Source organism: Suncus etruscus, chromosome 18, assembly GCF_024139225.1.
Source record: "Suncus etruscus isolate mSunEtr1 chromosome 18, mSunEtr1.pri.cur, whole genome shotgun sequence".
Lineage (NCBI taxonomy): Eukaryota > Metazoa > Chordata > Mammalia > Eulipotyphla > Soricidae > Suncus > Suncus etruscus.
Genome location: NC_064865.1, coordinates 57868274 through 57880354, shown reverse-complemented (window position 1 = coordinate 57880354; position 12081 = coordinate 57868274). Strand labels below are relative to the sequence as shown.

General features: G+C 37.0%; 1 protein-coding gene across 1 annotated transcript; it reads right to left on the bottom strand.

The window, feature by feature from the left end:
- Positions 1-2111: 2111 nt before the first annotated feature.
- LOC125995898 (olfactory receptor 14J1-like) lies at positions 2112-11610 on the bottom strand. The gene is made up of 2 exons (XM_049764853.1): positions 10696-11610; positions 2112-2378 (listed from the first exon to the last, which is right to left on the bottom strand). The coding sequence occupies exons 1-2, from the start codon at positions 11608-11610 to the stop codon at positions 2112-2114; spliced, it is 1182 nt and encodes a 393-aa protein (XP_049620810.1).
- Between the last annotated feature and the right edge of the window lie 471 nt (positions 11611-12081).

The following is a 12081-nucleotide window of genomic DNA, read 5'->3' as shown; positions in this document are numbered from 1 at the left end:
AAGTGTATCAGCTTTAAGATTGGGATCTGGGGTTCGGGTTGGATGGTCAATGTCTAATCAGGTGAGTTCTAAGTCGAGTTATCATGACAAATGTTCAGGGTGGGAGGTGTCCCTGTAACATGCTTTATGGACTCTTATCCCTAGTAGATAAGAGCTTGTTTCTATACATACAATAACCCCATTTTAGTGTGACTATACAAAAAGGAATAATGCCATATTATCCTGTTGTTGCATTAAAGGGTAAAAAATTCAAGTTATACAGTTTTGGTGCCCTGAGTTTGACCTGAGCTTTTATCCCAAGCAAGACTTTACTTCCAGAATTTGTACTCAGCAGAACAAGAATAATCAAAGGAAAATAAAAATATATTAATCAATAAAATATTTTTATATTTTATGCATTATTTTATTATGTAAGAAATAGAATCCCATAGAATTCAATCTTCACATAATATTAAATAATAAAGCAATTATAGTTGATTATTGATATACCAGAATTCAGAAATATAATAACCTCATAAATACAAAATGCAACTTATTGATTCTAAAATTTTTTTATTTTATGTTTGACTACAAGAGTTCCTCAATTTTATGCTAAATTATTTAATTATGGTGGTAATGTAATGGATATATATTATTTAATTACATTTCCATGTTTTTAATAATGTATTCAAAGTCTAAATTAAAATTATTGTTTTGACACCAAAATCTATATTTTAGTTGTGTTTATGTGGCAGTATTTTTGTAAATATTATGTTTATTTAAGCACCATGACTATAAACATGATTATAGTTGGGTTTTAGTCAAAAAGAACACCCCCCTTCATCAATGCAACATTCCCACCACCAATGCCCCTCATCTCCCTCCTCCCTACCCTCTGCCTGTATTTGAGACAGGCATTCTATTTTTCTCACTTATCAACATTGTCATGAAAGTTGTTAGTGTTGTTGTTTCTCTAACTGCACTTACCACACTTAGTAGTGAGCTTCATATCTTGTATCGTTCCTTCTAGCCCTCATCTCTATGTCTCTGGGCACGATTGCAATAATATATTTTATTTATCTTAAAATCCATTGAAGAGTGAGACTATACTGTGTCTATCTCTATCTGACTTATTTCACTCAGCATAATAGTTTTCATGTTCATTCATGTATAGGAAAATTTCATGACTTCAAATCTCCTGATGGCTACTTAATTTTTATTTCATTACTTAATTTTATTTCATTGCGTATACATACCACAGTTTCTTTAGCCATTACTATGTTGTTAGATATCTGGTTTGTTTCAAAATTCTAGCTATTTAAAATAGCACTACAATGAATATATGTGTGAGGAAGGCATTTTGTATTGTGTTTTTGTGTTCCTATACAGGGGTGGCGAACAAGATTTTTACCCTCACTCAAAATGGCAAAATGCAATATGTGTTTAATATATGTTAAGTATATGTTTTTGTGTGTTTGTTTAGGCAGGTCACTGCGTGGTGTGGCTCTCTGACTCTCACAGTTTAAATGTTTGGCTCTTTGTGTCGAACTTGTTCACCGCCTCTGCATAGTATATCCCTAGGAGTGGAGACCGGATCAAATGAGAACTCAATTTCCAGTTTTTTGAATAATCTCCATATTGTTTTCAATAAAGGCTGGACTAGATGGCACTCCCATCAGTGATGAATGAGAGTTCCTTTCTCTCCACATCCCTCTGACACAGATTGTTCTTGTTCTTTGTAATGGGTGCCAGTCTCTGTGGCATGAGATGGTACCTTGTTGTTTTGATTTTTATCTCCCTGATAATTTGTAATGTGGAACATTTTCTCATGTGCCTTTTGGCCATTTGTATTTCTTTTTTGAGAAAGTGTTCATTTCTTATTCCCATTTTTTGATGGGATTAGATGGAATTTTTTCTTGTTAGGTTTTGTCAGTAATGCATATCTTAGATATTACCCCTTTATCTGATGGGGATTTGGTGAGTAGTTACTACATTCTGTTGGTTGCCTTTGTATCCAAGTCACTATTTTCTTTGGGATGCACAAGCTTCAGCTTAATATAGTCCCATTTATGACTCTTTCTGGCATAAAGGCAATATTTCCTTCTGAGAATGCTTTTGTCAGTGCTTTGTTCTCACTCTGTGCTTCTGTGGAGATGTTCATGTTTACAGTGATGTCCTATGATGGCTACATGACCATCTGCCTTCCACTGCACTATGACATCATCATGGACTTCAGAACCTATATCCATGGAGTCATGGGAGTCTAGGTCAGTGGGGCCATCTCTGGAGTCATGCACACAACAGGAACCTTCTCCATCCACTTCTATAGCCCCTGAATCATTCACCAGTTCTTCTGTGACATCCCCCAGATCCTGAAACTCTCCTTCTCCAAAGATTATCTTGCAGAGGTTTGTATGTTAGTCTTCACATCTTTGCTGGCCTTTGTTTCATCTTCATTGGATTCTCCTACATGTACATATTTTCCTCTGTGCTGAAGATGCAATCTGCTGAGAATAGAGCCAAGGCCTTTTCCATATGCCTCCTCCACCTCGTTGTTATCATTTTATTTATTTCTACAGCTTTCTTTGAATACGTAAAGCCTTATTCTGGGGGCCTGGAGAGATAGCACAGCAGTGTTTGCATTGCAAGCAGCCGATCCAGGACCAAAGGTGGTTGGTTCAAATCCCGGTGTCCCATATGGTCCCCCATGCCTTCCAGGAGCTATATCTGAGCAGACAGCCAGGAGTAACCCCTGAGCACCACTGGGTGTGGCCCAAAAACCAAAAAAAAGGGAAAAAGCCTCATTCTGACTCTCTAACTCATTTAAAAATTTTCTCACTATTATAAATACAGTTGTTCCCCCAACATTCAATCCAAAGATTTATAGCCATTAAGTTAGCTATTATAAAGATTTTTAAGAGAATGAAAGTATATTTGTGCTGATGTCACTTATTTCTTCTCTTTGAGAAAGAATTTTATATTCTATTGACAGCAATGAGATCTCCTTTCCAAAAATACTCTGACTACAGAGAATTTTAATAGGGAAAATTGTGTTTATATAAAGTTGGAATAACTAATATTTTAAAATATTTAAAAGAATACTTTGGCAAATAAAATAGATTAAAATTAAATTTTTGATAGAATCCCTGCAGGAAGCTGAGATACATTGGTGCCCTGGACACGCCTCAACAGGGTGAGTCCAGGTCACCACCATCATTGCTGAGGGTGCCTGAGCACCGCAGGTTTGAGACTATCCCCAGCCCAGAATCCCAGAAGAAAGATGAGAACCTGAAGTGACCTGGACACTTCTGAACAGGGTGAGTTCAGGTTGCCACCGCTGATGCCATTACTCATTGCACCTGAGCACTGCGGGTTTGAACTAACACCTGAGCATGTTGGAGTCAGAGGAGTGCTTCCCCTCAGCTGCTCTTCGTGGCCGCATCTCTAGAAAATGAACTCCACTATAAAAGGAAGAAAAAACACACAGCAAGTGTGACAATGCTGAAAAAACAAAGCCAACATCAGAAATATTAAATGAAGATGGCAGTCCTGATCATTCTAAAAATGCTGACAACCTAATTAGCCTCTCAGATAAGGAGCTTAGAGTAGAAATACAGAGAATGTTCATAGAACTCATAGAGCATTCCATCCCCAGAAACCTGGATATACATTCTTCTCCAATGTACCTGAGTCATTCTCCAGGATAGACTACATCTGGCACATAAAACATACCTCCATAAAATTAAGAGGATAGAAATTTTGCAGGCTACCTTCACTGACCACAAGGCTCTGAAATTAGATGTGAACTACAAAGCGACACAGAAGAAGAATGTTAACAACTGAAAATTAAACAGCCCAGCTACTGAACAACCAGTGAATCTGAGATGAAATCGAAGAGGAAATCAAAACTTTCCAGGAAACAAATAACAATGGAAATACAAACTATCAGAAACTATGGGACACAACAAAAGCAGTACTGAGAGGGAAATTTGTAGCTTTGCAAGCACACAGGAAGGAAGAAGGGGCATACCTCAATAGCCTAATGATGCAGCTCATAAAATTACAAAATGATCAACAAAAGGAACCAAAAATGGGATACAGAAGGAAATAACAAAGATTAAAGCAGAAATCAATGAAGTTGAAGCCCAAAAAAAATCTGAATGATCAACAAAAGCAAAAGTTGGTTCCTTAAAAAAATAAATAAGATTAATAGACCATGGCAAATCTCACCAAGAGAAAGAAAAAGAAACTTAATAACCCGTATTAGAAATGAAAAAGGGGAGATCACTACAGATATTGCAGATATTCAAAGGGTATTTACAGACTACTTTGAGAAACTCTATGCCACTAAATATGAGAATCTGGAAGAAATGGATAAATTCTTGAACTCTTATAACCTTCCACAGTTGAATAAGGAAGATGTAGCATATCTAAACACCTCCATCACTATTGAGGAAATTACATTGGTAATCAAATGTCTGCCCCAAAACAAAAGCCCAGATCCAGATAAATTCACTAATTAATTCTTTCAAACCTTTAAAGAGGAACTACTACAAATCCTGGTCAGGTTTTTTCATGAAATTGAAAAAACGGGAACACTTCCCATAGCTTTTATGAAGCCAACATCACCTTGATACCAAAACCAGACAGAGATGCTGCCATTAATGAAAATTATGGATCAATATTCGTGATGAACACAGATGCAAAGATCCTCAACAAAATTCTGGCAAATAAGATTCAATGATCCAAGAATATCATTCACTAAGATCAAGTAGGTTTCATCCCAGGAATGCAAGGATGGTTTAACATCTGTAAATCTATCTTTGCATGTGTTCAACTCTGCTTTCATCCTGAGAACTCTCTGAGTGACTCCTGAACTTCACCCAATACAACAAACAAAAATATTTCTTACGGAGCAACCAGGAATCAAACTCAATGGTGAAACCCTGTCTTGCACATGTGAAGCTCAGAGTTTTGTCCCTGACACTGTATAGTCTCCCAAGTATTCTCCCAGAGAATTGTGTGTGACATAAAAATAAGAACAGAGAACTCAGGATGATGAAAAGCATGGTAGGATAAGAAGAAGGAGATACAGGAAGCTGGACCATTGCAGGGAAACAGACATCAGGAAGTGGAATTTTGCCTTGAACCTTAGCAGCAAAAACAACGGCGCTGTTTTCCTATCCCTGTGGATTTATTTAAAACATCAATGCTACTAGAGACTGGAGCAATTGCATAGCAAAGGGGGCTTTTGTCTTACATATGATCAAAATAAAAATTAAATTAAAAAATAATCAGTTTAAGAAAAGAAAGGGAAAAAGAAAGAAAAACATAAAAAATAAAACCAAAAAATCAACCCCAACAAAAAACAAATCAAAAACCAACCAACCAACCAACCAACAAAAAACCCTGAAAAGCACCACAGCAATAAAGACAAAGACAAAAACCAAACACCACTTCGATTATTTTTCTGTTTTATTTTATTTTTACCACATCCAGCAGCACTCAGTGGTTACTCCTGGTTCTACACTAAGAAGCTAGTTAAGACAGGCTGGGGTTACCATATAGAATGGGGGGATCAAACCAGGGCTGCGCAGCATGTGTCCGCAGGGGAGTTAGCTGCCTTTTCTTGCAGGAGACGAAGTGTGGGCTTGACTGGGTGTCTCTTCGTTTGGGTACTGGGTACTGGTTCATTGGGGTAGGAGGTCAATCTTGATGCCTAATAGATTAAGGTCTGAGGGTGAAGAGTTTTAATATAGTGGGAAGTCTGGATGGGAATGAGGGGTGAGGGGGTAGTTGGATTTCCAGAGAGGGGAAAGGGGTAGGTATATGGAAGGGGTAGGAAGGGAGAAAAGAGAAAATACATTAGAAAGAAAGGGAAAAGAGAAAAGAAAAAAAGTAGAGAGAAGAGTAGAAAAGAAATGATGAAAAAAGAAAATAGTGAGAAGAGAGGAGAGAATAGTAAGGGAATGTTAGTTTGCTTAAATGTGTTCGATGAGTAGAGACTGTAGTTTAGGTCTGTATGTCACGGTTACTGCTTTGGTGGTCTGACTGGCCACGTGCTTCGATTCCTAAAGGAAGGTAAAACCTTGAGATAAAGAGTATGTTAAAGAGTTTTCTCAGGACCATCTCTAGTGCCAGCTAGGTATGGCATCTCATGTGGTATCCCGAGCTGCCATCTTGGTTTGTCCACCCTTTGTATCCAAGAGTGCCTGTGGACAGAAAAGCTGAGAGGTTATTTTAAATGTAGTAAGATAAGGGTTAGGTTAAAACATGATGTTATGGGATGTTTCCATTGGAGTCAGTGATTTCCCGTGGTATTCTTTACCTGTGATCCTGTATATGATCTCAAGGGATTAATGTGGGCCTTTGTCATAAAAGGCTGATTACTTATCTGTTCTCTCTATGCTGCTGTTTCTGGTGTTGCTGTTTTCTTTGTGGTATAATGCGGTCAAGAGTTTGCCTTGTTCCTTTTTCATGTATGTTGGGCATTGCTCTCGAGTATATGTTGACTATTACAGTGTTTAGAGTTTCTACCCTGTTAAACCCTATTATTTGATTGTTGAGTGTTAGTTGTGTATAAGATGTATGTTCTAGGTGCTTCAGAATAGTGCTATCATTTTGTGTTTATCTTTTGTCTTCTGACTTACTTCGTATAATATAATATGATCTAGGTCCATCCACGTTGCTGCAAAGTCTGTGATTGTATCATTCCTGACTGCCATGTAATATTCCATTGTGTATAGATACCACATCTTAATGATCCATTCATCTGTTGTTGGACATCGAGGTTGGTTCCAAGACTTGGCTATTATACTGAGTGCTGCAATAAATAGTGGTGTGCACACATATTTTGGAATGAATGTCCTTCCAACTTGTGGGTATATACCTAGGAGAGCAATTGCTGGGTCAAATGGCAGGTCAATTCTGAGTTCTTTCAGCACTCTCCAGACTATTCTCCATAGGTGTTGGACTAGGGGGCATTCCCACCAGCAGTGGATGAGAGTTCCTTTCATACCGCATCCCCGCCAACAGAGATTGTTCCCATTATTTTTGATGTGAGCCATCCTTACTGGTGTAAGGTGGTATCTCATTGTTGTCTTGATTTGGATCTCTCTGATGATGAGTGAAGGTGAGCATGTTTTAATGTGTTTGTTGGCCAACCTTCTGTCTTCCTCAGAGAAGTGTCTATTCATTTCATATCCCCATTTTTTATGGCTTTATTTGGTTTTGGGGGGCTCGGCTTTCTGAGTGCTTTGTATGTTCTAGATATCAGCCCTTTATCTGATATGTTGAGTGACTTAAACTGATTTTTATAGTCTCTAGAAGTCTCCCGATTTTTGTTGTTAGATTTTTGCCCCCCACCTTATTTTTTTTAGATTTTTTTCTTACCTTCAAACAGAACCACATAACTTGAACCATCTTGTTCTGCCTCTCAAATTGAGGGGGAAATAATGGAGGGCACCAAGACCAAATAGGTGTATGAACATTGAGTAGAAATAAACATGATCAGACTTAAACACCAAATCCAAAGCCAACTGCAACAGAATCTATACCCTATCAAATCTACAACAAGCTAGACACAGAAGGTACCACTTATACTAACAGCCTGGGGGCAAAGGAGGGACAATATGGGATGCATGCTGGAACAGGGGTGAAGAGAGGAACAATGGTGGTGGGAATGCCCCTTAGTCAATGTCACTATGTACCTAAAATACTACTGTGAATGATTTGTAATCCAATTTGGCCAAAATAAAAATTATTATTTAAAAAAAAGTGATGATATCCCACAACTACTGCCAAACCAATGATCCAACATCATTGCTTTTAGACTGTTCCCTGCAGAGACATCCAACCTCCCAAAACAGTAGGTATGCTGGTCTGAGAGGTTGAGGTCTCTGGGATTTTTTAGAGTCAGGTCAGGCAGTCTTCCCTATGTTTTTGTCCTTGAAACCCCAGCAACCATGCCCTCCACCCACAGCCACTCCATGTCATGAACCTAGCTTCATAGATCCCTGAAGTCCTGGAGCACGTGGCCACATAGCAGCCATGCAACACCTCCTTATTTTTTCAATATTCACTTCCTAGGAAGAGTGCATAAAATTAAATGTGAACTTATCATAAAAGTCACCTAATTTTGGGGACAGCTCAGTGGCGCTAGAGGTAAGATGCCTGCCTTGCCTGTGCTAACCTAGGATGGACCACAATTTGATCCCCTGGTATCCCATATGGTCCCCCAAGCCAGGAGCGACTTCTGAGCGCATAGCCATCAGTAAACCCTGAGAGTCACCGGTTGTGGCCCAATAAACAAAACAAAGAAAAAGCCACCTAATTTCAACAAACAGAACCAACAACGAAATGGTCAACAATGTAGTCTACCTTTAGACATTGACATAATGACCCCATTGAGACATATAAAAAGTTTTACAAATTTCCTTTTGGTGAATGTTTTTTGATAATTCCATTAGCATTCTGTTGGAAGAAAAAAAATTCAATAAATTTTACATACCTGTCAAGGGGAAGTCTTGGGAACAAATGGGAAATGAGACAAGTAAAAGAATGTTAATTATGGTAATGGGATTGGTGTTGGAGCATTGAATGCCAGAAATAACTACTATGAGCAACCTTGTAAGCTGAGGTTTGTAAATAAAGAGTTTTTTTAATAAAGAGAGTTTTTTAAGAGGGAAAAGAAAAGTTATTTAAATACTACAGTTTACATAGTTGCACATTATATACACTTATTTCTAACATTCAAAGTTTTAATATCAATCCAAATAACAGTTGTCCACCATTGTCCCCAGTTTCCTACTTACTCCATGTCTTCCCCTTAGCAGGTATGTATAATTCACTTTATATTACTTCTTACAGCTAAATAGTAATGGAATTATTAAAATAAAAAACCTTCACTAAAAGAAAATTTTTGAATTGCCATATCTCAAATAGGTCAATAAATCACTATCTGAAGGATAAAGTTGTTGCTATTTGAATAGTCTGTGTTATTGGTTTGGGGTTTTGTTTTCTGTTTTTTTGGTTGGTTTTTTTTGGGGGGGCAAGCTGTGGTGGCTTTTTTGCTCATTTCACATATAATTTGGTGCTTTCCTACTGGGATGTCAGTTTTGAAAAATTAGCAATTATTAGGTGTAGTCACTGGAGCTTTCTGAAGTTCAGAAACATAAAGGTATAGGGACTGCTTGTTCTGACTTCAAGAAGATACCAAAGTTCTTTCCCAAAAATGGAATACCTAGAGTGTAGGTGTTTCAGCAAAGAGTAGTGAAAAATTGGTGAAATTGAACCATTGGCATGAAGTCAGTTGTGGGATGTGGGTGCAGTTGTCTAAGCTTCAGCAGGATTAGGGACTTGTCATGCTCTCCTCCTGAGGTACCCAAAAGCATCAGATTCAAGATTCATGTATCCATGAGTTTTAGTACCTTGACTTGCCTCTCTTTGAGAGTTAAGAGTGTATGTAGTTGGCCAGTGAGCTTCCATGATGGTAGCTGTAGGTCATGGGTGTCACTACAAGTGACTCTAGAAGTACAGAGGCACTGTGGAAGGCTACTTGCTCCATATGAGTCTTTTTCTTATTTTAGTAAGTTCTGAATACTCATAAAAGTCACCCTTGCAATCTAATTATTTTCCATTTTTACAATTTTACATGCACTGAAACATTTGCTATTTATGGGGAAGGAATGTTTTAAGTGACCAAGAGAGTATCAGATATATACCAGTTTTAGAATAGAAAAATTAAAAGAAGAAATAAAATATTAAAACAAATAAATAACATTAAAATAAAACAAAATACTGTTTAAAATACTATTGCAAAAAAATTGAAAAGATAACTTCAAATTAATTAAAAGGTATTTTATCTTTAATCTGAAAGGTAAATGTATTAACATATTAAATAAAATAATTTATAGATGTAATTACCAGTAAATTGTAAATAGATTATTTATGTAATCATCTGAAATTATAGGTTGCATTTATATGTATTAAATTTTTATGTATTTCTGAAAGAAAATGAATAGACAAAAGTTTGGCTGCAAAGTAGAAAAATAATACAAAGGCATAGTGATCCAAATAATGTTAGCAGTCCAGAGGACAAAGGAGGGGGATGCTGGGATCTGGGTGGAAGGAGGACAACATTAGTTGTGGGAATACCCCTGATTCAGTACCACTATGTACCTCAAATATTATTGTGAAAATTTTGTAATTTATATTGGTCACAATAAAAATTATTTTTAAGAAAGGACAGTATAAAATAAATTCATAAAACATATTGGATATACGCTGAAAAAAACTCTTTGAGCAATAGGTTAGAAGTGAATATTCAAGGTGAACTGAGCTCATGAAATGGAATGAAGTCAGTCTTTTCACAAAATGGTGTTGAAAACTAGATAATCATGTGTAAGGAATTAAAATGTATCTATACCTCACACAAAATATTAACTTGATTGGTTTTAATATATGTAGTTTCATTTATGTTATGCTCAGATTTTAATAAATTAATTTCAATCTATTACATTTATGGAAATATTCTTTTAGGTATATTTAAACACTTTATTACTCCAACAGCATATAGACACAAATTTCTCCATTCAAATTTTCCCATAATCGGTTTACTATTTATGGAAATACTTTTAAAGTTTCTGTCATTGTTTCACAAAAAGAATATAAAATTCACTCTCTGAAGAAAAAGACTTGTCATTATCATAGGTATACTTTCATTTTCTTAAAAACCCTTCTTACAGCTGACTTGATGGCTTTATTTCTCAAGCTATAGATCATTGGATTGAATGTTGGGGGAATGACTGTATACATAATAGTGAGCAAAATGTCTGACACCGTTGGAGAGTCAGAATGAGGTTTTAAATACTCAAAAGCACCTGTAGAAATAAATAATAAAACAACAACTAGGTGGGGGAGGCAAGTGGAAAAGGCCTTGGCTCTGCCCTCTGCTGATGGCATCCTCAACACAGAGGAAAATATGTGCATGTAGGAAAATCCAATAAAGACAACACAAAGAAATGCTACCAAAGATAGAAAGAGAGACACACCAACCTCATTGATATAGTCATTAGAACAGGAGAGTTTCAAAAGCTGTGGAATATCACAGAAGAACTGATGAATGATCTGGGGCCCACAGAATTGGATGGAGAAAGTCGCTGCTGTGTGCATCACTCCCGATATGACCCCACTGACCCAGACTCCAATGACTCCATGGACACAGGTTCTGAAGTTCATGATGATGTCATAATGTAGTGGAAGGCAGATGGCCACATAACGGTCATAGGACATCACTGTGAGCATGGACATCTCAGCAGGAGCACAGAGTGTGAAAACAAAGCACTGAACAACACATTCCCAGAAGGAAATGTTGCCTCTATGCAAGAAAGAGTTGAAAATAAATCTTGGTACAGTCCCAGAAATATAACAGAGATCTAGAAAGGAGAGATGCTTCAAGAAGAAATACATGGGAGAGTTGAGTCTGTCATCCATAGAAGTGGTTGTAATAATGAGGATGTTGCCGATTAAAGCCAACAAATACAGAACTAAGAACAGAGAAGCATAGAAGATTTCTAGCTCAGGGTTATCTGAAAATCCTGTGAGAAGAAATCCAGTTGTGAAATTAGCCATATCTTCTGACTGCAGTTGACTGCACTGATCAAGTCTTGAATGGTCAGTAAAACTCCTTCAATTCTGTAGAGCTGCAAAACAGTGATAAATTAAACAAACAAATAAATGAAACACTAGCTTTGAATGTTTTTCTTCATAAATATAAATATGCTAAGTATATGAGAGTTAGAAAATAATTATGATAGGATCTGGACTGATAATATAGCAGGGAAGAAGTTCGCCTTACATGTGACCAACCTTGGTTCAATCCTTCAGCATCCCAAATGGTTCCCTGAGCCTACCCGGAATAATTTCTGAGTGCAAAGCCAGGAGTAACCCTTGAGCACTGCTGAGGGTGGCCAAAAAAAGAAAGACTTATTATATAAAAGTAACCTTTATAAATCATTGCATGAACCATAAACATATTCATCAAAATCATATATATTATTCATGTATGTTTTCTAGGAGAAAATTAGGAAGAGCAGATTTGAA